Genomic DNA, 25,958 nt, shown 5'->3' with positions numbered 1-25,958 from the left:
TGTTATAGAGCAAACCCTTATATGCTGGAAATCTCCCTCACTCTAGTACTAGTAGGACGGTGGAGAAAGGGTAATATGAACATCAAACCCATTAGCAGATAATCCTGACACTATACACTAGACCCAAAGGAGAATACAGTATGATCAAAACCCTACACTTTTCAAGTTAGTCATACTCGATGTAGCTGAGCTTAAATGGGTAGCTGGGCGTTTTTTAATCGCTTGTGTTATTATGGCATTGAGTAACATTTTATTCTCCCAATTATTGTTGGTTTTCTTTTTACCAGTTGCAACAGTAGCTCTCTGAAAGAGCGACATACATGTAGCATCTGGATCTTGGTGTGTTGAACAATTCTCCAATGTTGTTATATGGGCAGTAATGTTCTGAATTACTCATGGGTTAGTATTGGTTTCAATGTGCCACCAAGAAAGGTGCCCCACAATCCACAGTACATAGCTAGAATAAGAGAATATCGCACCATATACTAGTATTACATGATGTTGGTTTTAATTAATGCTTGCCATGAGTCCTATGTGCTGTATTGTCTTGCTCATAGTATGGACTATAAGACCACCAATGGTCATCTTCCTGTTTTCTCACATTGTGACATCCATATGTGCTCCTAATAACGGTAACGTTAACGTTAACAGTTAACTATTAGAGACCGCTGCCTGAATCCGGCCACCTCCGTCAAAACGTAGAAATGCAAAAATGAAAACATAAAAATGCAACTAACAACGTCAGATCATCTAACCGCGAGATGCAGGCACTCCCATTGGCCGGAGACTTATTTTCCATGCTTTAGTGATTGATAGGTTTGTGTCGGTGCCATATAGCACGTTTGACCAATTACAGGTGCGACACAGGTGAACGCCCATTGGCACGCCTCCAGCAGACTCTACCATTGCCTCTAACCCTGGCGGCCAACCGTGCGTTGGATTATCCAAATTTCTCTAAAGAAGCACAATCGTATGGTTATCACAATTGCTCATGGGCCAGTTATATGATTGTTTATCTATGCTATATCATAGATTAGATGGGGACGATAGCGAAGGCATAAAATCACAAAGCACTACGGTGACGGTGGCATTCTTGTCCCCACCGTCCTCTCAAATTAGTACCTTCCAAAAGTGCATGTTGTTTACCAAAGTCAGTTGTTCCGCTTCAGGCAGTGGTCGACCCAGTTCCAGACTTTGGTACGCAACGTTACCAGTGCAGTATACCGCCCATCGGCAATTGTTTACCCTTCCCTGAAGCTGGATTTACCAGGGCACTGGTTTAGCGGTCATTTTTTAGCCGAAAGGTCGGTATAAAGCAGTCGACAACCGCGGAAAACATGACTGAGACGGAAACAAGCGGAGACTGGGGGAAATCGGAGCTTGTTTTCTTCGTGAACGGCAGAAGGGTAAGTTACGACACATGTTGTGAAACTTTCAAGGTTGACTGACACATAATGAATAGCCGCTTGGTGAGCGGTCAGTGACCTACTGGGACTAGTTTACGTAAGACGTTATCGTCCTGACCTTGGTTATACTCAATGACACTTTTCATGATGACCAGCATTGGATAGGTCTAACGTCCTTGCTCTGATCAAGAGCAACAGGACTAAAATCATTAACGTTAACGGGTCCGTGTTAGCTGTTACTCTATCCTGGCAATTCCCGTTTACTTGCCTGAAAAATGTTTTAAACAACAAGTTAGTGGTTGCAAGACACCCTTTTAGCACTCAACACAGTTGTAAACTTAATTTAGCCGAATTTATTGAGTGCTTTCATATTGAAACCTCCCAGTTGAAGTTTTGCCAAAAGGCATTGCCCCGCCCCTACCTCCCTTGGGTTTTGTCCTTGTTATCACGCCTATTCAACGAATGACAATCCAGCAGCTAAATGAAAACAAGCATTGATTTGCGAGGTGCTCATTACTGTTTTCACTGTCCTTCATTGAATTATATTGAAATGGATGTGTGATTTTCATGTAACCATTGTCCTCCAATGTCAAGATCATTGGTAGACTGGCTTATGCAATGTTTAGCTCCTTCTTTGCTCATCTGTTACCAATTACCTGATTGTTAAACACTACAGTAGCATGGTCACCAGGGACCTTAAGGGCACCAGGTACACAAAAACACAATCAATCTTGATAAATAGGGGAGGAGTGCTAGGTGGAGCTGGGATGATCCCAGCACAATAGGGTCAAATAAGTTTCCTGTTGTTGACTTCTGTTCCTTTCAAGTGACTTAGGCAGTTAGGGGATGATATTCAGTTTGCCTTACTTTGTACCTGTTTTACCAAGGAGCTTTTACAAATGTTGTGCAATAAACTTTGCCTTTCAGCTGTCAACTAGGAATATTGAAAACTATGATATGAATAAACTGAAAGTCCTTTGCCAACTCGGCCTATGGCTAACCAGACCACCTTGGGTGGTGATGCAACCACTGGAATTGTTGCAAGTTGATATGGGATCAGGGTGATTCAGCTCTTTACCACCTAGGCCCTATTCTCCAAGCAGAGGTTGAGTCGCAGAGATATAGCAGTTGTCGGGAGATTCACCGGCTCTCAGAGGAGCAAGCCGGTAAATTTCCCCACTAATACTATATCTCTGCGACTCAACCTCTGATTGGAGAATATCTCGGCCCGACACTGGTCGGCTCGGCCCAACACATGGTCAATTCAGCCCGGCTTTAAAAATAGGTTAATAGGGAGTTAGGGTAATATATAAATGGTGTTGGGCAGAACTGGCCAAGGTTGTTGGGCTGAGTTGACCAGAGTGTTGGGCTGAAGTGGCAAAGAGCTGAATCATCCTGATCCCATATCAACTTGCATCACTTCCAGTCGATGTCTTCAAACATGTTTTGACAAGTTAAGAGTCTTGAGGTAAATAGACCTTTGGAGTTGATGTTGTTAATGTCTTACCCATACCTTTGATGATACAAGAGAGCATCATGTGAATAGGGTGGTAAGCAAACATTCCTTTGTACCCATAGCTGTAATGGGCATAATGTCAATAAGCAAAAAGGATACATTGTGTAATGCAAAACTCAGAGAAGAATTGATGATGAAATCAAGGCCAAATGGAATTATAAGTAACTTTATAAGTAACTATAAGTAACTTGGGTCGGCGTGAGTGGGGCCAGCTGGTAGTGGGGTGGGTGTATAGTTGAGGGAGGGCGCGCGTGAGGCAGGCGGGAATCGGCAACTCTTCTTTGCGAAGCTTCTTTGAGCTGGTTTCTCCTCTGGACCTGAAACGAACTTGAACCTGAATTTTCTGTACCGGTACCCACCCCTGGTTGTCCCTATTTATGGGTAAGGGGATGTTATATTTTGGTGGAACAATATATCTGACTTATATTTCCCCTATAGGTTGTGGACCAGGATGTGGATCCGGAGATGACACTGCTGACCTATCTTAGGTCAAAATGTATCCTTTTGAACTGAAAAATTCTCAGAAGAGGCTTACAAATGTCTTTTCGTAACCCTCCCTGTACATAGTTAGTCCACTATTATAGAATGATAGCTTAACATATACATATATTGGCTGAATAAATCGCTCCTAACACTTTAAACTTATAGTTGTCCATTGTCATCCTTAATCCATCATACATTGCAAAATTCTAGGATTAGATATTTTCTGGAAGAAGATGAATTTGTTGTGGAGATTCCCTAACAGTTGAACAGTACGCCTGACAGGAGCAAAGCTGGGATGTGGTGAAGGTGGGTGTGGAGCCTGCACTGTCATGGTGTCCAGGTACAACCCCACACAGAGGAAAGTGCTGTATCCTTTTACCCCATACCACTTACAAGACATACACAGGAGTATACCTCATACAGGGATGTGTTGTAAATGCAGAAACTTTTGCGGTGGTTTAATGTTTGCAGTTTTTGCGGTGGCCGCTTCACCACGACCTTAAAACCACGGCAAACATATTTCAATGGCAGTAAGAGACTATAGCGCATGGTGCTACCAAGAACTTAAAACCACCACGAAAAGTCCTTTTTCTCGTTTCTACGAAATTAAATCCCCACGAGCTTAAGTGCAGTTACAGTACCGTATCAGTTACATTCCTTGGTGCAATAGAATTGGGGAGGGGGATGTGTCAGCAGGCATACATGCATGTGAGGTGGCATGGGATGAAATACAAATACCTGGAGCTACAAATACCAGGTCATTCACTAACCCATGACTCCTACTGCTGATGTCTGTCTGTCATTACATAATGAGGTAGACTTTGATCCTACTTCTGTGTACAGTTTTATACTTTAAACTCTTTTATCCAAATAGACCAGGATGTGTTTGTTGATTCTATAACCAAGTTAGAGGCAGGAGTGGCAATATAGCCAGCTTGTTTTTAGTGTCACATATTTGCGGTACCTGCCTCTTATCTCTCTTTGGCAAACACAGTAGGGAAGACATAAGGATGTTATGTAAAAGGTCTTACATACTGTCCTGATGGGCAGACAAATAAAAACCCCACCCCTTCCAGAAAATCTCTGTGAATAATTCTGCTTTAGGCATTACCATTGATGATAATTATCTTCCAATGTTGCTATTCCAGTTGCCTGTACATTCATGAAATTTAAGGTCTAAATGTGCTGATACAAAAAAAAGCTGTAAATCTTATAAACATAGGAGAAAAGATGTGTTTTTTCCTGACTATTGTCTAGTCACCTTGCTGTGAATGCCTGCCTTGCACCTATTTGCTCCCTACATGGTGCAGCTGTCACAACAGTGGAGGGGATCGGCAGCACCAGGACCAGGCTGCACCCTGTACAGGTCATGATCATCTTCTTTTGTTCTACCTAGTAAATCTCTGGTGAAACCATTGCAACAGTAAATACAAAATCTCATATGAAGGTAAACCTATTGTCATTGTCATCAATTGTGTAGTTTTACTGGCCCATAAACTGTATCGTAACTACCCGTAAATAGTTTCATCAGGATGGTACAAGATACTCATAGATAGAGTTCTTCAAACAAAACTGCAATTAGTATTTCCAACGTTTTGGTATCTGTCAGACACCGTTATCAGGGTTAGAATGGCTGGATTCTAGTAAAGTAGCAGCGTGAATCATATCCAGCCAGTCTAACTATATGATGGTGTCTGACAGTTAACAATGTGTTGAATAACCTAAGGCTTACTACAAGTGTATCAAAACCAGTTACTGATTTTCCCAATTCTTGTCCCTCCAGGAGAGGATTGCCAAGGCTCACGGATCCCAGTGTGGCTTCTGCACCCCGGGGATCGTCATGTCAATGTACACCTTACTGCGTAATCACCCTACCCCTGACATGGAGCAGTTGGAGGCAGCTTTTCAGGGTGAATAGTGCATTGTAAAGTTATGATGAGATCTGTCATTACTATCTGAAGTTTGAAAATTTGCCAGATTGATTCTTCTGTGCACTTCACCACAACTTTTCTGTCAGTTAAGATCTGTCACTTCAGATGTCTTCTGTTAAAAGGAACTCTTGACATGAAATGACATCTTTCTTTATGTGTTCCTGTCTGTTTGGCAGTGGACTTTCCTGGAGTTCTGTAGTGTCCTCTTGTAAGTGTTTCTTCAGCACTTCTGCTCACTCAATATTTCATTCTAACCAGAAAGATGTCAATCTATGATAATAGTTTCAGAAGTACAGAGATGCAATTTGTGGAATGCTTCTATATGACTTTCACCTTCCAGGTAACCTCTGCAGGTGTACTGGATATAGACCTATCCTGGAGGGTTACAAGACTTTCACCAAGGTACAGACATTATGTGGCTTTGTTGTAACTAGGTGTGGATGGCATTCAGTACCAGGGACAGCTTTATCTATGTGTGTGTATGCATGTGTGTGTGTGTGTATGTGTGTGTGTGTGTGTTTGTATGTGGTATTTTGTTCCAAAGAACAAGTTTGTTGGAATTTATTTTAACTAGACAGTCTTAAGAATGAGGGATGGGGTCTATTTACATTTACCAAACATTCAGCACCGTGGACAGGTGAGTATGGTTTGTTGATGGCTGTCCACATCAGATTCATGAATATTTTTCTGTATACAGATGGATTTCATAATAGGGACATTTTTCTCCATTTTGTGTACATGAATTTCCAGGGACAGGTATCTTGGATGGTGATAAACGGTAGAAGAAGGCATTCATGCACTGACTACTTTCAAACAATTTCCAGGAGTTCCAAGGCTGCTGTGGAGGGATGACAGCAAATGGCTGCTGCCGTAATGGCAAAAATGAACCGGCAGCAAATGGACACACAGCCAATGGACAGGCAGCCAATGGAGATACTGGGAATGGATGGAATGAGGATGTGAGTCATGCTGCTGAGACAAAATTGGTGTTGATGAGAATTATTCTGCTGTTTTCCACTGCTAATCAGCTCAGCTTTTCTCATACTGTAGTGATTTACTTGTTTTTGTTTTTCAAATCTACTCCTCAGGTCTCCAAAGAGCTGTTCCAGGTGTCAGAGTTCAGGCCCCTTGACCCTACCCAAGAACCAATCTTTCCACCAGAGCTCATGGTACATGGCATCATTGTTTATCATTTATCGTTTTTAGTATTCATATTATGAAAGTTGCATCTGCTTGTTTAGAGCCAGTGTCTTGTTGCTTGTACCAATGCAATTGCCCTAGGGCAATGTTCTGCCATGTATTTTGTTCAATCATTTGGGTCATATTCATTAGACTACGTTTAAATATCACAAGTTACACCCTTTGTTTAATGCCCCATGTATGATAGAAAACTGGGGGCAGTGAGCAAACAACTCTGAAGTTTGTGGGAGAGCGAGTCACCTGGATCAAACCTGCAACTTTTAAGGAGGTTCTGGAACTGAAGGCAACACTTCCACATGCCAAGCTGGTGGTTGGGAATTCAGAAATCGGTGAGTATCAAAAGAAATACTTTTTTTTTATTTTAAGGTGTCCTACATTGAGGTGTGGAACAGTGGAACATTAAAGGCTTAATCGTGGATCATCCTGAACATAACAGTTGGCTTGTGTTCAAACATATCAAATTTTTAAGCTGCGCAAAGAATCTCAGAAAGCATATTTTGAAAAATAACGTGACAGTAGAGTAGACTATAGATTAGACAGCAAAATATTATTAAGTACATTGTAAATAAGAATGATTGCCTTTGTGCAGGTGTGGAGGTGAAATTCAAGAACTGTGACTATCCCTTGATTATCGCACCCGGACACCTGCCTGAGATCAACTTCCACAAGTACACAGAACATGGCATCACATTTGGAGCTGGATGCACTCTTACTTACCTTAACGACACTCTGGCAGAGGCCATAGATGATCTCCCAGGTAAAATGTCTGATATGCCTAGTATTTCAATCTTGTTTAGTTCCTTTGAATCTTTCATCATATCCAGTATGAAAAGCTATCTAACTTTCACTTTGGGGAAAAAGTTCTGTCATGATACCTGTAGTAATAAACTATTAAGCAGTCTATCAAGAACAGAAGAGTATAAGCAGATGTAGCTAAGGAATGCGTTTGATTTAGTGATTTAAAAGTTTCCTGGATTCCTGTATTGAGTAAGATTGACCCCATGTCTAACCCTTTATCTGTTGTGTTGATAGAACATCAGACCAGACTGTTTGCTGCCATAGTGGAGATGCTGAGGTGGTTTGCAGGCCACCAGATCAGGAATGTTGGGGTAGGATTCATCACAACAATTTAGACACGTCCCTCAGAACAGCCTTGTTTCCTACCCAGAAACCTGGGTGTTTCAGTTTCAGTCATTTGTCAGATTAAAAAGTTGTGTGACCTACAGTAAAAATGAGTTGGAAACCCTTTTTTTTCTGACAACAGTGCATTGGAGGAAACATCCTGACTGCCAGCCCCATCTCTGATCTGAACCCCATCTTCCTGTCAGCTGGCTGCACCATGACTGTCATGTCGCACCAGGGAGGCAGTCGTGTCGTCAAGATGGACCACACCTTCTTCCCTGGTTACAGGAAGACTGCTCTCACTCCCGAGGAGGTCATGGTGTCCCTGGATGTTCCGTTCACCAAGGAGGTTGGTTCTTCTCAATTTGCAGCTGCTTTTATTGCCAGAAGTTCATTTCACTTCATCATCATCATCTGGGCGTGCTGGTTGCACGCATGGACATGACTCTCTCCCTCCATCCTTCCATATCCTTCATAGCCTTGGGCAGATCTTCACTTAATCTGCCCTTATTTCAGCATACAAAAATTGCATTAAAGAACTGGCTTTTTTTTAAGATGCAGATCATTAACAGTTTTGTTGTAGATCATTACAAAGAAATTACATCCATGGGTTCGTACAAGTGAACAAAAGATTTGAAAAATGAATCAGTTTCAATTTTGCTCCAACATTGCACAATTTTCTTATCTACATGTAATCTACTATCTTCAGGGTGAGTACTTCATGGCTTATAAGCAAGCAAAGAGGAGGGATGATGACATCGCCATAGTGAATGCAGCGTTCAGGGTCCAGTTTGAGGAGGGGACAAACGTTATTCAGGACATCGCCCTGTCATTTGGAGGAATGGCGCCCACTACCGTGATGGCTCGTAATACTGCCAATAAGCTCATCGGACTGTGAGTTGCTGCATATATGCACTATGAGTAGAGTGTTAGATTGACATCAAAAGTAAGAAAGTGCAAGATTATAACAAGAATTATTATATTATGAAAAAGAACAATATAAATACAGTGTAGGTTGCTATCTCCCTGAGTGTTTGGTTTGATTTGGTGTGGTTTGGTTTATTTTGATCTTCATTAGTGATCACTACTCTTCCTTAACCTACCGTATATTCTCGAATAAAGTACGCACTTTTTTAACTTTTCAAAATTGAAAAGGTGCTACAAGTTGTTGCCAAAGTTGGGGTGCGTACTTTATTTGAGGTCACTGCACAGAGAAATGGTAAAAAAGCCTAAAATAAAGCAAGGTGGAGCTACACTTCTAGTAATGTTTCAAAACATACACATTGTTGTTGTCTTGAAGTTGTCTAAACATGAAACAAAGAAATTGTCTAAACATGATTTACATAAGATTTGCATTTGCATACAATCCTTTTGAGTTAGTGACTTTGACTTGTACAACTGGTTTTCCCTGATTTCTTCTACCAGTTCTCAGTGATTTTTATAATTTGCAGTAGGCAATTCACAAGTTTATAGAGACAATGACAGTGTAAATGCAGGGTATTTCATGCAAAATAACCTAGGGAAAACATCATAAATTTGAATTTATCCAGTTAAAGGTCTGTTCAAAATTGATGGAGAAGGGGTGCGTACTTTATTTGAGTTTTTCCATTTTACCTTTCAGTCCCAAAGATCTGTCTAAGACTTTTCCAAAATCAGGGGTGCGTACTTTAATTGGGGTGCGTACTTTATTCGAGAATATACGGTAGTCTTAAATGCATCTTGGTTTGTTGTTGTTATATTTGCAGGAAATTTTTTTAGGCTTTAAGTTGGAATTTTTGTTTGTATTGTTAGGAAGTGGGACAATGATCTACTTCCCGAGGCCTGCTCGTGTCTGGAGGATGACCTGCCCCTGCCCCCGTCTGTCCCGGGGGGTATGGTGGAGTTCCGCCGCACCCTCACCACCAGCTTCTTCTTCAAGTTCTACTTGACTGTACAGCAGAGGCTGAATCTCAAGGTGGGTTCATCTATACGGCCATCTACCGAGTTGGATACACCTGATCCCTCCATCTCGGAAGTTAAGGAACGCGTAGTCCGGTTAGTCCTTGGATGGCCTACCTACCAAGGATGACTGGATGCTGTAGCCAGACCAAGAATGGCCATTCCACGAAATCGTCTTCCGGGAGGGACGTAAAACGGGGGTCCTGTACTCGAGGAGGTGCCTCGATCACGTTAATCAGCCTCATTACTCACTTTGGGTACCTACCTATGGCACTGGCTGCAAAAACACCAGATAAATTTAAATAATGGCTCTCTCATTTTTCTGGCCGTATTGTTGCCTTTAACGTACTGACATCCACACCTTCACCAACACAATATTCCTCTGAACATTGTTGAACATCATTGAATAAAGGCCAATTAGCAATGCATGTGTGTGTGTGTAACATTTTAGACTTGGAAACCTCACCAAACTGTGCATCATTTTGTGCCAGCCTACTATAAAGATGTCTGGTGCAATTTGGCATGGGCCAGGGGGAAATACACCTGCTTTAAAAGAGTATGCTTCAAAATGGTTGCCACCCAGGTACTGTTTTTTCACCATCTGCTCTTGTTCTGTTCAGGATGTCCCCCCACCCTACAGGAGTGCCTGCAGCCTGTACCACAGGGAGCCACCACACGGCACACAGATGTACCAGGTAACAACATTGGTCTCATGTCGGACAATATGCAGTATTTATGATAATGGTAGTTCACATTTATTCGTTGGGTAACCTATATCCGTTGCTTTTAAAAACTGGGTATTTGGGGATGTCACGTCGATGGATGTTAGTTTTAAATTGCAATGTTTTCAGTATATTGCAGTTCGCAACTATCACCCGTCGGCTTGATGTGCCTAAATGCCCTGTTTTAAAAGCAATGGATATAGGTTACCCAATGGATAAAGGTGAACTGGCATCATAGTTTTACAGTCATCTTTCAACGTGGCTTTCCCTAAGAATAGCAGGAAATCAAAATAGGCTGCTTATGCTGAGTCTATGGAGAAGAATATGCAGGCCCTTGATGATAAATCAACAAATGACACTACGTTAGTATGACTAGTGGAAGAAATTAAAGTTCTAAAATCAAAACGCCTGCTGAGACTTAGTCTATAGGAAATTGAAATGACCTTCACCGACTGTATGTGCAGGAGGTTCCTGAAGGTCAGGCAAGGGAGGATGCTGTTGGCCGTCCCATCATGCACCTGTCTGCACTAAAGCAGGTGACTGGGGAGGCAGTGTACACTGACGACATGCCACGCATACAGGGTGAGGATCTAGGATTGTAGAACCATAGTACTATGCCTGCTTTACAGGCTGTTTACTGACTTCTGATGATGTTTTTAGCTGTTGAGATCATTTATTGATAAACATTCTGTATGGACTGTAAGAAAAATAAATAGCATTGTGTGTGTTAAATGTAAATTTGCAGTTTACTTGATATCACTACTTGATATCCCTAAATACCTTGTTCTTAAGAAGAATGGATATAAGTAAATTAAAATACAGTTGCGGATAAAGGTGAACTAGCGTTATGTAGGTACAACATAACAGGTACCTTGCTAACCTACTAATGTTACTACAAATAACTGTAAGTAATGCATGTACATGCCTAGCCTGTTGTCTAACACACTGACTTTCTTTGTCAGGTGAGCTGTATCTTGGACTGGTCCTCAGCAAAAAGGCTCACGCCAAAATTGTGTAAGTTGTTGATACCTGTACCAATCAGCAGTTGGTTCAGTGACTCAGGTTTCTTTAAAATGTAGCTGCAGTATTCTTTTTTCTAAGAACTCACATCATTGAAAGACATTTTGTGATGATCCAATTTGGTTGTCTTTGTATGTACCAGCCTAATATTGCAATTCCCTTTGTAATAGGATAGAGCATGTCTTGTGTAATATGTGGACTGTTAGTCAGCAATATCAACAAACTAACATGTGACATAGACAGTAACATGCATGATAAAACATCATCTCGCCAGTGTTAGAAACAATGTCATCATTTTAAGTCTCAGCATCAAGAGCCCCAAAACGGACACAGTTCCAACAAGGATCTGTTGCAATGATTATTTGCATTAATGACAATTCATACCATTTCACCCTTCTCAAGGTCCATTGACCCCAGTGAGGCCCTAAAGATGGCTGGTGTGGAGATGTTTGTCAGTGCAGAGGATGTGCCAGGCTCCAACATCACTGGGCCTTCTATAATGGATGAGGAGGTCTTTGCCTCTGAAAAGGTAAATGTCACAACTTAGGGGAAAGGTGTATCCTGTTACTGCAAATGCAGAAATGTTTGCGGTGGATTAATGTTTGCGGTTTTTGCGGTGACCACTTCACCGCGAACTTAAATCCACCGCGAACATTTTTCTATTATAATGGTATTAGACTGCAGTCTACAGTGTTACCGCGAACTTAAAACCACCGCGTAAAGTCATTTTCCCCACTATCGCGAGATTAAATCCCCGCAAACTTAAATGCATTTACAGTATGTGTGCTTGTTGAGGTTGTTATTCTTGCATGCCCCACGGCACGAAAAACGGTATTTAAGCGTGCTGAAACCATGCGTAATGTTGACGTATTTTCCTTCTTTACGGACCTATACACCACTTATACGAGTACGTAAATATTGTCTTTAAGTGGTCTTTCCGTAGGTCCGTGTTAGTCCTTATTTTCCGGTTTTCCAGTTGTCTTTCAGCAGCTTAAAGATGTCGTAAATGATTATTAAACCCCCCTTAAAAACTTGTTTAAAGTTCACGTTTATTTGATCTAAAGCCTCTTTACGTCTTATATACGTGTGCATTAAGAGGATTATAACCTGTGTTTAGGTGCCTTTTCAGCAGCTTAAAGTTGCCATAAATACTTATTAAAACGCCCTTAAGACATGTTTAAACTTCACGTTTATTTGATCTAAAGCCTCTTTACGTCTTATATACGTGTGCATTAAGTGGATTTTAACGTGTGTTTATGTGCCTTTTCAGCAGCTTAAAGTTGCCTTAAACACTTATTAAAACGCCCTTAAGACATGTTTAAACTTCACGTTTATTTGATCTAAAGCCTCTTTATGTCTTATATACGTGTGCATTTAGTGGATTATAACGTGTGTTTATGTGCCTTTTCAGCAGCTTAAAGTTGCCTTAAACACTTATTAAAACGCCCTTAAGACATGTTTAAACTTCACGTTTATTTGATCTAAAGCCTATTTACGTCTCATATACGTGTGCATTAAGTGGATTATAACGTGTGTTTATGTGCCTTTTCAGCAGCTTAAATTCGCCATAAATACTTATTAAAACGCCCTTAAGACATCTTTAAACTTCACGTTTATTTGATCTAAAGCCTATTTACGTCTCATATACGTGTGCATTAAGAGTCTATGTTTTTCGTTTTAGCAGCTAAAAGTTGTCATATATACGCACTAAAACACCCTTAAGACATGTTTAAAGTTCCCTCTGTACGTCGCACATACGTATGCATTAGGTTGATTATAAGGTGTGGATAAGTGCCATTTTAGCAGAATAATTTCAAAGCAAGAAAATACAATGGATGACACTTTGAAATTTTATTGAATCACGAGAAAATATTACATGGAAAAGTAAAAAAAAAACTACAGCCTACTAGGTATTTGTGGCCTATTATTCTGATGTAGTCGGCAGTTGAAGCAATCACAACGGTTGCGCAATTCCGTGCAGCATCCAAGTCCACAGTAACATGTCCAGTGTCGGACGAAGCGTCTCGGCGTAAGTTAAAAAGAGCACACAGTTCCATCTGGCCACCACAGGAATAAGAATCCGGTAAGATCTAGAGTAGTGGCCGATATGACTCGTGTTGTTGGATGGTCTTGGACTCTTGGATCATTTGGACGCGAAACATGTTCAGCTTGCAGTCTCGGCTTCTATTAATCCGGATGGTACAATGGTCGTGATTTCCCATTCTGTGTCGATTTCCAACAGCATCAACTTGTACAGAATGATAGCCACCTCCTCTCTTTGCGTCAAATTCCGTCAACGGGGGTCCTGGGCGGTAACGGCCACAACTTGCGGATTACAACAGGTCCAAACGTTCTTCAATACTTCTCTTCAAATAAACGCCTGGAAAATAACCGCTCCGTGCCGGTAAATTTGAACCCCCACTCTTTTCTGCCATTGGATACATCCTATCACATGACACAGCCGCTGTGTATGTATAGTATGCCGGCCACAGACGGAGGCGCGCCCCATGGCGCATACGCGTACGAATTAACGCTGAATAAATTTACATCTAGCCTGCCCACGCATATCACAATAACCAAAACAAAAACGAGCAACATGGAAAGACATTGTCTGTGTGCCCAGACTGTTATTTCTTGACGCTTGCTTGTAGATAAAGAAGAAAACATCATTCGTACATTTACTTGTAGAGAAGCTCGCCGTTTAATAGTAAGAAGAACATAGAGAAAACACCACTCACTACACAAAACGCTATGTCTACTACATCCGTATTCTTCAAGCAGAGGTTGAGATATTAATAGTGTAGTAGTCGGGATTTCTACCGGCGCTTAGCTCTCGGCTCAACTTGCCACAAAAAAACAGGCGGCCTGAGTTAGACCCTGGAAGTTCAGAACATATATGCGGTATATTAAAAAGTGAAGAGTCTCCTCCTTTTCGCATAAACTGCGCTTCAAACATGCCGTATGTTCAGCAGAAAAAAAGGCAACATTTCATAAAACCTTTGAGACTGTATAAGCCAATAAATAAAACGGGGCTGGTGCCCCCCGTTCGCTTAAACTACGCGGATTCAAAGATCAAACATGTCGTATGTTCAACAGAAATACGTAACATTTCATATACGTCTTGGCAACATATAAGCTTAACGGGGTTGGTCTCCCCTAGTTTGCTTAAACTGCGAAGATTCAAAGATTAAACATGTCGTATTTTCAACAGAAATACGCAACATTTCATATACGTCTTGGCAACATATAAGCTAAACGGTGGAGGTCTCCCCTAGTTCACTGAAAGTCTTAATCTGCGAAGATTCAAAGATTAAACATGTCGTATGTTCAACAGAAATACGCAACATTTCATATACGTCTTGGCAACATATAAGCTAAACGGTGGAGGTCTCCCCTAGTTCGCTGAAAGTCTTAAACTGCGAAGATTCAAAGATTAAATATGTCGTATGTTCAACAGAAATACGCAACATTTCATATACGTTTGGTCAACATATAAGCTAAATAGGGGAGGTCTCCCCTAGTTCGCTTAAACTGCGCGGATTCAAAAATTAAACATGTCGTATGTTCAACAGAAATACGCAACATTTCATGTACGTTTTGGTAAAATATAAGCTAAACGGGGGAGGTCTCCCCTAGTTCACTTTAACTGCGCGGATTTAAAGATTAAACATGTCGTATGTTCCACAGAAATACGCAACATTTCATATACGTTCTGGCAACATATAAGCTAAACGGGGGTGGTCTCCCCTAGTTCGCTGAAAGTCTTAAACTGCGTGGATTCAAAGATTAAACATATCGTATGTTCAACAGAAATACGCAACATTTCATATACGTTTTGGCAACATATAAGCTAAAAGGGGGAGGTCTCCCCTAGTTCGCTTAAACTGCGCGGATTCAAAGATTAAACATGTCACATGCTCAACCAAAATACGCAACATTTCATATACGTCTTGGCAACATATAAGCTAAACGGGGGTGGTCTCCCCTAGTTCGCTGAAAGTCTTAAACTGCGTGGATTCAAAGATTAAACATGTCGTATGTTCAACAGAAATACGCAACATTTCATATACGTTTGGGCAACATATGGGGGAGGTCTCCCCTAGTTCGCTTAAACTGCGCGGATTTGAAGATTAAACATGTCGTATGTTCAACAGAAATACGCAACATTTCATATACGTTTTGGCAACATATAAGCTAAATGGGGGAGGTCTCCCCTAGTTCGCTTAAACTGCGCGGATTCAAAGATTAAACATATCGTATGTTCAACAGAAATACGCAACATTTCATGTACGTTTTGGCAATATATAAGCTAAACGGGGAAGGTCTCCCCTAGTTCGCTTAAACTGCGCGGATTTAAAGATTAAACATGTCGTATGTTCCACAGAAATACGCAACATTTCAAATACGTTCTGGCAACATATAAGCTAAACGGGGGAGGTCTCACTTTGTTCGCTTAAACTGCGCGGATTCAAAGATTAAACATATCGTGTGTTTTACAGAAATACGCAACATTTTATATACGTCTTGGCAACATATAAGCTAAACGGAGGAGGTCTGCCCTAGTTCGCTTAAACTTTACGGATTCAAAGATGAAACATGTCGTATGCTCAACAGTAAAACGCAACATTTCATATACGTCTTGGCAGCATATAAGCTAACGGGGTAGGTCTTCCTTGCGTACACGACGGTTCGAAATAAATCATATATGGCGTATATTCAACAGAAAAACGCAACGTTTCATATAACGTAAGGGAGCGCATATAAGCCAAACGTAAGAGGTCTTTCCTGTTCGAATTAAACCTTGCGCACAGAAAGATTGAATATATACGTCACATGCTTTCGGAACAAACAACACAGAAGAGTATTGTATTTGACTTTGCTGAGGTATTAACATAAAATTTTGTACCGGAAAACGCAATTGTCAGTTTTGACTGTAAATCTTGCCACTGTTTTAAAAAAAGATGACGCAATGCTTTATCAAACACCAGATAAAGGGTTATTATATTTGACATAGCCGAGGTAATTTTGGTAAACATGTATTTTGTAACAGATCTAGAAAAACGGTATTTGTGAGTTTTGACAGAAAATATAACCACAGTGTTAAAACAGTAATACGGATTATTTTTTATAACTTTTTAAGACATTTAAGTTGTCTTTTCGGCATACTAAAATAGACGTAAAATTCACGTAAAGAAACACGACAGATTAAGTTACATTTACACACGCTGAAATCTTACGTAAATGCCAGATGTATGTTTCCGATGCCTTTAATACATCTTAAACTCTTCTGAAATATTTCTCCGCCTTTAAGGGCTTTATACGTATCTCTGAAACTTTGCTTAAATAGTTGTTTTCGTGCTGTGCCCTAGCTAGCATTGTTGAATTTTTTCATGAAAGTGAACTTTTTCTAAGCAGGGTTGAGTGCAGTGACAGGAGCATTATTGCTATGGGGTTTAAATTTTTAACTTCTAGCAATGTTACAAATCCTACTAGACTTGTACTTCAGAACTATTAAGTGATTAAAGCCATTCAACCTTTTCAAGATTTTGCTTAACTATGAATTATACATATTGCATTGTATAAGGCACATGTAGATTAGACTGAGCTACCGTACTTAGTAGAAGAACGGACATCAGTCTGGAACCAAGGAGCTTTCATCTGATCTTTGCTAGAACTTAGTATGTGCTTTTTGTCCTTGTAGGTGACCTGTGTTGGCCAAATAGTAGGTGCTGTCCTGGCAGATACACAGGCACATGCGCAACGGGCAGCTAAAGCAGTGGTGGTGCAGTATGAAGACCTGGAGCCTAAAATCATCACAATTGAGGTCTGTGGATCAAATGTAGGACGTACCTACAGAACATGTGCAAGAAAAGTGTCTGATCTAAGCAGTTTTGAAGCCATTTCCCTTTGACCCTCCAGTTGTTTAGAGACAAGTTAAATACATAAATTATACAAAACTTGGCAAAGTTGGCCACAAGTAGTGACTAATAGGACAATACTTAAATAATATGTTGAAGTTGACAAAGGTAACCATTACAAATGTAGGTGTACTGCACTGAGTTATCTTTGTTTTCATCTTCCCTGCTTCCAGGATGCAATTCTGCACCAGTCATTCTTTCATCCCATCAACAAGATAGAAAAAGGGAATCTGGAAGAGGCATTTGAGAAGGCCGACCAGGTATTGATTGTTTGTCTATATGAATTTACCAATAACGAAAAAAATATCATCATGTAGACAGATGCTGTCATCTGCAGGCACCAACTGTCTATCAAATAAGGATTCAGATACTCTGTACATGGATATATTAGGAATATGTTCAAATGGCCTTCCTTTATTCAAACCTTGGCATCAATACCAAACTCCACATAAAATCTCCTGATAGATTTGGTGACAAGGCCCGGGGGTGAGCATATAAGATGGAAGTTTCATTGGCCATCCAGTCCATGATCTGTACAGAACACACTTAACTCTTCCATCAACAAATTTACTTTCTTCTGTATCAGATCCTTGAGGGTGAGCTGAGGATCGGTGGGCAGGAGCACTTCTACCTGGAGACCTGTGCCGCCATTGTGGTGCCTCATGGAGAGGATGGGGAGATGGAGATCTTCTGCTCCACACAGAACCCCACAAAGACACAGGTCAGTATCACAGGAACTGTTTATCTCATTGGTGTGAATGGACAGGCTGGGAGAGTTAGAATCTTATCTAAAACAGGATTTGCTGCCCTTTGTGCCACTCAGCATTGGGAGCAGAAAAAGAATGAAATAACGACACAACTGTCCTTGGTGCTGAAATGTGTGGCGCTATTGGTACATAAACATGACATTGAAAGCTTCTCTTCACATTTGTTTGTTTGTGTTCTACACTTCCAAAAGTATCAGAAACAAGTGTGATACTGTTGTTCACTAGATGCTGGCAGCCAAGGCACTGGGTGTCCCAGCAAACAGGGTGGTCTGCAGGATGAAGAGGATGGGTGAGGAAACCTAGTTATGTTTTCTTAGCAGGGTTATTTGAAGCAACTGTCTGAAAGGGAAAACATAGTTGTATTGAATTGTAGAGGATGGTGTTTGACACCATTTGTGACATGACATGGCTCAAGGTGCACAAAGAAGATTTTTCAATAACATTCCATTCAGGTGATTTCTTTTGTTACTCCTTGTCTAGAAATTCACTGACTTCTTATCTGTAATTTTCATTAAAATGCACATTGCACACATTTCCCTGTGTATGTGTGTGTGTGTGTGTGCGTGCATTTGTATGTGCGTGCATGCGTGTGTGTGCGCGTGAGTGTGTGCGTATGTGCGTGTGTGTAAGACTAACATATCCATGATCTGTCTGTATATTGTATAGGTGGAGGATTTGGAGGGAAGGAGACACGAACCTGTGTCATTTCTTCAGTCTGTGCTGTGGCAGCTCACAAGTAAGTCATCCACATGTCATCCAAGATACCTTATTGTACTGTAGATGATGGTAATTAATACATCATCAAAGGCTAGCAGCATCCCCTTTGGAGGACAATAACCCAAACAGTACCACTAGCTTGTGTACTGCAAAGGTCTTGATCATTTCTTTGTAATGGGCTCCACATGGAAAGATTTGAATTCTACTCAGCATTTGGTTTGGTAGGGATCATCATTTTCAGTTCTTACTTGATATCCTTTGATTGTAGAATAAGGAACTACAGTACAGGTCCCTACATCTGTCTCAATATGATCACACTTATTCTGTCTCTGCCATGCCAGGGTGCGGAGACCAGTGAGGATCATGCTTGACAGAGACGAGGACATGGTGATAACAGGAACAAGGCATCCTTTTCTGGCCAAATACAAGGTGTCTCATTATGTTAATTTTAGCTAAGTTAGATCTAAACTTCAGGAACAAATACAAGTTCTTTTTATTATGCTGTGCTTTCTTGTATTCTTGTATGAAATTTCACAAAGTTATGCAGCCATATTGATGTTGTTTTCAAGCTGAGAAAATGTTCTATTTTGGCCGGGAATGTTTGGCAGTGATTGGTCCTGAGTGGAAGAAATGAAACAAAGAAGTGTGTTTCTCTTTTGGAAGAGTCTTTTGGTCTCTCTTATGACACTTGTGTGTTTCTCATTTAATAGCACATCTAATGATAAAATGTCATGTTGCTTAGTAATCACAGACATTATGCATCTAAAAAGTAAGGCCTAACTTAATAAAGAGGCTCTTTTTGCACAACCATTGCATAACTCTCACCAAGGTTTCGGTGACCGTCTGTCACCTTCTTCAAGGCAATTCTGACTGGTTCCCATTGTGATGCAGGAGAGGTGTAGCTGCTCACCTATCCCAATGTGGACAAGTCAGAATTGCCCTGAAGAAGGTGACAGACGGTCACCAAAATGTTGGTGAGAATAAAGCAATGGGTGTGTAAAAAGAGACTCTTTATTCAGTGACGAACCAACCTGATGAAACTGTTCATGGAGTAAGGCCTAACTCTGATGCTTTATTATGTAGGTCGGCTTCATGAGTGATGGGAGAGTTCTGGCACTGGACATCAGTCTGTACAGTAATGCAGGAAACTCCTTGGACCTGTCACGTGGGGTAAGTAGCAAATCTACCCACCTATACTACGAGGTGGACTTAGAGGACATGTGAGAATCATCTGTCTTCATCATAATTTTGTGAATTTATGACATCAACATCTTAATTTCTCAGCAGTTTGTGTTGAATGTTTTTACAGGTCATGGATAGAGCCTTATTCCACTCAGACAATGTCTACACCATTCCGAATGTCCGTGCTGTTGGCTACGTTTGTAAGACAAACACTCCATCCAACACAGCCTTCAGAGGCTTTGGAGGTCCCCAGGGGCTTTTCTTTGCAGAGTGTTGGATGTCTGACGTTGCTGTCAAGTGTGGGATCTCTCAACTTAAGGTATATATCAGATGTAGCAATTGCCAGTAAAAATTAAAATGTAGAGAATTAAATTTTACTAGTCTCACGTGAAAGTATGAACAATTTCACTGACGAAAACTAGTGGATGCTAGTTGAAACGTTTGACCATTACCAAATTCATATCCAGTTGCTTGAGTAACTACTTTTTGGCATATGAACTATGTTGTATTGAACCCATATGATGGGCGGACAGAGAGAATGGAACCCTGAGTTAACCCCACACTACATGTACAGCACATGTAGTTCTCATGGTTAACATCATTTACCTGACAGAATTTGATACACTTGACTTCCTTCTACCATACAAATCCTTGTCTCCTTGTCTGCAGGTCCGAGAGATAAACATGCACCGGGAGGGCGACCTGACTCATTACAATATGAAGCTGGACAGGTGTCAGATCAGGCGCTGCTGGGAGGAGTGTCTGAAGCAGGCTGACTTCCACACCAGGCGCAGGCAGGTGGACAGGTTCAATGGGTGAGTTTTAAAACTTCCACGTGTCTTTGAGGATGGTGAACTTCCTAGCAATGTGCAGCTGCTGTATTGTATAGTCAATGATCTTGGAGTAAATTGAGCCAATAATAAAAGGGTAGACAGATTCAATGGGTGAGTTTAAAACTTTCACTTGTCTTTGAGGACAGTGAATGTGCAGCTGCTGTATTGTATTGAATGGTCAATGATCTTTGAGTGAATTGAGCTCATATACAGGCTTTTCATTGACGTCATACTAATTATAATTTGAATCCTCTGACGACCATTTTGGCGGGTAATTGATTTAAGCGATAACATCTTCATGTGGTTTACAGGGAAAACAGGTGGAAGAAACGTGGTCTGGCAGCTGTCCCAACCAAGTTTGGCATTTCTTTTACTGCAACATTCCTCAACCAGGTAGGATTAGGTCTTTACTTTCAACATTTAGTTAATTTTTGTCTTTCAGAGAACAGTAATATTTGCAGCTCCAATACATTTTCAGTTTTCACAACAATATTACTAATGTATGTAAATACAGAATCTTGATTTTTCACAGGGTGTCTACATGACATGTACATGTAGATCTCAGTGTTGTTCCTTGTGTGATGTGTCTGAGTGTATTATCTTCCCTAGGCTGGTGCCCTGGTGCATGTGTACACGGATGGGTCTGTGCTGCTAACCCATGGTGGGACAGAGATGGGGCAGGGTCTGCACACCAAGATGGTCCAGGTGGCCAGCAGGGTGTTGAAGATTCCCACCACCAGAATCCACATCAGTGAGACCAGCACCAACACTGTACCTAACTCTTCCCCTACTGCTGCCAGTGCCAGCTCAGATCTCTATGGAATGGCAGTCAAGGTCTGGGTCTGAAGACATCTTGTTACATGTTTTATAGAATGATAAATCTTTGGAGCAATTCTTGCTCACAGTCAAGATATGCTGGCTCTCTTCGCATACCAATTTGATTTAATACTTATGAATGGCATGTACCGTAGATAAGTTGACATGTTAATAATCCTCAAAATGATGTTGTGCTTGTGTGAGGGAATTGATCTTTTGCATATCATGTTGTTTCTCAGATTGGCTGTGAGACCATTCTGCAACGACTGGAGCCCTACATGGGGAAGGGTTCCTGGGATGACTGGGTACGGGCAGCGTACTTTGACAGAGTTGGTCTGTCAGCCACTGGTTTCTACAGGTTTGTTTGTTTATTTATTTATTTATTAGAATTCTCCATATACAATGGCAATGGAGGGTATGGCGGAACAGGTGTCAAAGGACACCTTTTCAAAGTCGCCATACACACATGTTCGCACATATCACAGCGGGATTATACCGCCCCTTATTGTGATGATCGAGAGTAGTTATACAGCAATATTGGGCTGTTTTTCCTTTGGTTGATCTAAATTTTTCTCAAGAAGACTTACCAAATACATTGTTGCAAATTGTCCAGGACCCCAGGACTAGAGTATGACATGCAGAAGAATGAAGGGAGACCCTTTAACTACTTCTGCTATGGAGCGGCTGTGTCTGAGGTCGAGATCGATTGCCTCACAGGGGACCACACGGTAACACTTGCAAGTTTTCTATATATATAATATACTGGTTATTGGTAATATGAAGATAACGAAAGACTTCATCCTCTGGTGATTGCCCTTACAAAAAAAAAGCCCAACTGTAATACTAGCTGCGTTACAGTTGGACTCTTTTTAAGGGCCAACACCTGAGAGTCACAGTCGCTGATTACACCGATAACTGAAGTGGATGACACTGGATGAGCTTTAATAATGTTTTATATAGTATCATAGGCATGCAGTTCTTGTCCCTGTGAGACATTAAAAAGTCACCTTAAAAAGTCACATGCAGGACAGGCAGTCTGTCTACCATTGTCTTCCGAGACAGATGGATGCCAACAATAGTATCGTACAGATACAGATGTATACATTGCTCCCTTGACATAGTGACTTGTTGCCACCCTCCACAGGTTCTGCGTACAGATGTTGTGATGGACGTGGGGGACAGCCTGAACCCTGCTATAGACATTGGACAGGTATGGTGGCAGAGTCCTTATCATTAAAGCAACATTCAGTCCTTCCAAGTTGTGAGTGCCTGCAGGAAGTGCCTAATCTTATGTGTTTACTGTCACTGTATGCTTTCAAGTAGTTTTGTTATGTTTAATCCAACATATTATTACCTCTGCCAAGGTTATATTTTTTGCAGCATTTGTGTGTGTGTGTGTGTGTGTAGAAGAGCAGCATAACTTGAGAACGCTTACTAATAGATGAATTGTATTGATATTCGGTATGTGGGTAGGTCTTGATGAGACCTGGAAACAATTAGATTTTGCACCAGTTAGCAACTTGTTACGGTACTGGAGCAGAAATTCCTGCTTTCATATCTCGAGGTCTGGTTTAAGTACTGTGCCTTACTGTAATTCCACAACTGTTGTACCAGTATTGGTAAGTGAGTTGTGGGCCTTGTTGACCTTCTACCTGTCATTTGTGGATTGCATCAATTTCACTGTATTTTCCTCCAGGTTGAAGGAGCGTTTGTGCAGGGCTGTGGCTTGTTCACCATGGAAGAGCAGGTGTACTCCCCTGACGGGGTGCTGTACTCACGAGGACCTGGCATGTACAAGATTCCAGGCTTTGCTGACATTCCCATTCACTTCAACGTGTCCCTGCTGAGGGGAGCACCAAATGACAAGGCAATATTCTCATCCAAGGTAATCAATTTATTTGTCTTATATTGTCTCTTGATTCTATGATGTTTGCAGGAAATTGATGGGGATGGTATTAAAGTGAAACAAAACAAATTAGATTGATGCACAAAACGTCATCCAGCTGTAGAATTAGGTACCGGTAAAGATGCTGTGATACAATTTTTTTGTCCGAGCATCGCAGCATTCAACAATTACAGATATGAACTGAAGAATTTCTAACAAAAGATCATAACTCCTGTCCATGTTCCTCCACCTCCAGGCTGTTGGAGAGCCTCCACTCTTCCTGGCTTCATCTGTCTTTTTTGCCATCAAAGATGCTATCTACTCTGCCAGGGCTGATGCAGGGTTGAAGGGCACGTTCCGACTTGATTCCCCAGCAACAGCTGAGTGCATACGCATGGCCTGCGAGGACCAGTTTACTGCTCAGGTAGAGAATCATTACCTTTGCCAAGGTTATATTTTTGGTAGCGTTTGTGTGTAAGTTTATTTGTGTATATAAAAGACCAGCATAACTCTAGATGCCTGAATGGACTGCATTGATATTTGGTATGTGGGTAGGTATTGATGAGACCTAGAAACAATTAGATTTTCAGCCCCCTATCGGCTTGTTACAGTACTGCACCAGAACTTTTGGGTTCAATATCTTGAGTTCTTCAATCTTGTTTTATACTGCTTTGCTACCAAATGTCTGAGAAAAGTAAACTGCAATGTTTTTTTTTAACACTGTTATTCACTGCTTATGTTTAGTTCCCTGCAGCTGAGCCAGGAAGCTTCAGACCCTGGGCTATCAAGCTTTAGGAGGTGCCAGATCTGTGACAGCTCCGTGACACTGATGAAGAAGAACTTCCACAGGCTGGCAGCAGCAACAGGACCAAAACTTCCGTTACGACTTTAAGACCCTATATCTGTACACAAAATAAAGCCTTACCAACAAGCTTTTGATCAGTCCATATTAAGTTGAAATTTCCCAAAGCCTAAGTCACACATCCAGACCAGAAGTTTGACGTCGAAAGCTTGTTGGTAAGCGCTTTATTTTGTGTACGGATATAGGGTCTTAAAATTAGTACCATCACAGATAAACTTACATTCAAGGATCAAAACTCCTAGCTTTATCTTTGCAGCTTTGGGAATAGTTTGTAAGGTCAAGGAGGCAACAGGAGTCCGTAAATTATAGATTTTTGTGCTTATTGGAGCCGTGTCCTTTCACATTTTTTGTACAGTTGCCATCTACGAGGGGCGTGCAATAAGTAATGGTCCTGACCCACTTCCAGTTGTCTGATCTAAATGAAATTTTGTATGTGTAATAATTCATATCTCTATGGGTTATGTTGCAAAAGACAGCTCTGAACTAATTGTGGTTTCTGATTTACTGGTGTTTGAACTTAGTCAGGTGCGAAATGGACCAGGTGTGAAATGGAACCAGTTGAGTGTCGCGCAGTGATCCGGTTTTTGTATTTGAAAGGACGCACACCAAAGAAGACTTTTGATGAAATAAATGAAACTTATGGTGATGATGCCCCATCATATGACCTTGTAAAACGCTGGCATCCTGAATTCAAACGTGGCTGGAAGTCTGTGGAAACAGCTCCCAGACCTGGTCGTCCCTCTTGTGCCATTGATGAGGCATCAGTTGGAGGACCAACCTGGGGTGTCCTACAAAATCGGTGTCCAGAGCTGCATCAAACGATGGGAGAAATGCATAACTCTGGGTGATTCCTATGAAGAGAAAGACTAATAACTGTGCCAAGTTTCATTAATCTCCTGCTATGGGAAATGGGTCAGGACCATTACTAATTGCACGCCCCTCGTATAACAGTGAGTGACATATGTTATGACAATATAGTCTTACTGAAGTCGTAGTTGCAAATTGATTTCTGCACTTTTGTTGAAATTTAGACTTTCAGATGAAGATGGAAGTCTAGTTTGAGAAGATAACTATGGAAAGAGTGTGGCCTGTGACATTGGAAATGTTCTTTTCTGAAATTCTACATCAAGATAATATATCAAAAGGCCAAATCCATGCAGCTTTTGGAATAACTTGTATGGTCAAGGAGGCAACTGGAGTCTGTAAATGATAGATTTTTGTGCTTATTGGAGCCATATCCATTTACAGTTGCAATCTATAACAATGAGTGACATGTTATGACAATATAGTCTTACTGCAATCGTAGTTGCAAAATTTACAAACTTTCAAATGTCTAGTTGCGAAGATAAAATTATGTAGAGCGTATCAACCTTGTGTGGCCTGTGACATCTGTTCTAAAATTCTATATCAAGATAGTATACCAGTCCTTGTATTAAAAAGAGTCAAATAAAATCTATTAGACTACTGTGGAAAATATAGCATACAAAAGTTATATGAAATTATGGAAAGACAAGAAAATCTTAGCTTCTATGTTTGCTTTGCTAATCAGTGGGATTAAACAAGGCTGGCATTCAGGTTAGCATATTCTCGCTTTCTTCCATAGGGCTTGTAAGAGTTACAGATAATGCAGATGCAGAGAT

At 41.0% G+C, this 25,958-nt stretch overlaps 1 protein-coding gene across 2 annotated transcripts; it reads left to right on the top strand.

The window, feature by feature from the left end:
• Positions 1-981: 981 nt before the first annotated feature.
• On the top strand, positions 982-24,290 carry LOC118416437 (xanthine dehydrogenase/oxidase-like). Of its 2 annotated transcripts, none has more exons than XM_035821540.1 (35): positions 982-1,406; positions 3,361-3,418; positions 3,676-3,772; positions 4,663-4,771; positions 5,189-5,315; positions 5,677-5,738; positions 6,161-6,295; positions 6,425-6,505; positions 6,724-6,865; positions 7,126-7,293; positions 7,569-7,645; positions 7,801-8,007; positions 8,368-8,552; positions 9,450-9,612; positions 10,217-10,291; positions 10,783-10,900; positions 11,281-11,332; positions 11,741-11,867; positions 17,040-17,162; positions 17,430-17,516; positions 17,843-17,977; positions 18,249-18,312; positions 18,690-18,759; positions 19,082-19,169; positions 19,824-19,910; positions 20,050-20,241; positions 20,592-20,737; positions 21,067-21,148; positions 21,365-21,589; positions 21,811-21,929; positions 22,185-22,299; positions 22,716-22,781; positions 23,268-23,456; positions 23,713-23,880; positions 24,201-24,290. In XM_035821540.1, exons 1-35 carry the CDS (start codon positions 1,338-1,340, stop codon positions 24,249-24,251), a joined length of 4,059 nt encoding a protein of 1,352 aa, XP_035677433.1. In that variant the 5' UTR covers positions 982-1,337; the 3' UTR covers positions 24,252-24,290. The 2 variants fall into 2 exon arrangements, with proteins under 2 accessions (XP_035677433.1, XP_035677438.1); XM_035821545.1 differs by lacking the exon at positions 982-1,406 and adding an exon at positions 2,714-2,874.
• The last annotated feature ends 1,668 nt before the right edge of the window (positions 24,291-25,958 follow it).

The sequence above is a fragment of the Branchiostoma floridae genome, chromosome 1 (genome assembly GCF_000003815.2).
Source record: "Branchiostoma floridae strain S238N-H82 chromosome 1, Bfl_VNyyK, whole genome shotgun sequence".
NCBI classification, from domain to species: domain Eukaryota; kingdom Metazoa; phylum Chordata; class Leptocardii; order Amphioxiformes; family Branchiostomatidae; genus Branchiostoma; species Branchiostoma floridae.
The sequence above is the reverse complement of the archived record's forward strand: the minus strand, read 5'-3'. Positions and strand labels throughout refer to the sequence as shown.

What these genes read in the sequence shown, in the direction of transcription:
- LOC118416437 (XM_035821540.1), top strand. Translation starts at nt 1,338, where the DNA reads ATGACTGAGACGGAAACAAGCGGAGACTGGGGGAAATCGGAGCTTGTT. An exon ending in CCAGGCTGCACCCTGTACAG is followed by an intron (nt 4,772 to 5,188) that starts GTCATGATCATC and finishes TTGTCCCTCCAG; the next exon opens with GAGAGGATTGCCAAGGCTCA. An exon ending in ACGGCACACAGATGTACCAG is followed by an intron (nt 10,292 to 10,782) that starts GTAACAACATTG and finishes CTGTATGTGCAG; the next exon opens with GAGGTTCCTGAAGGTCAGGC.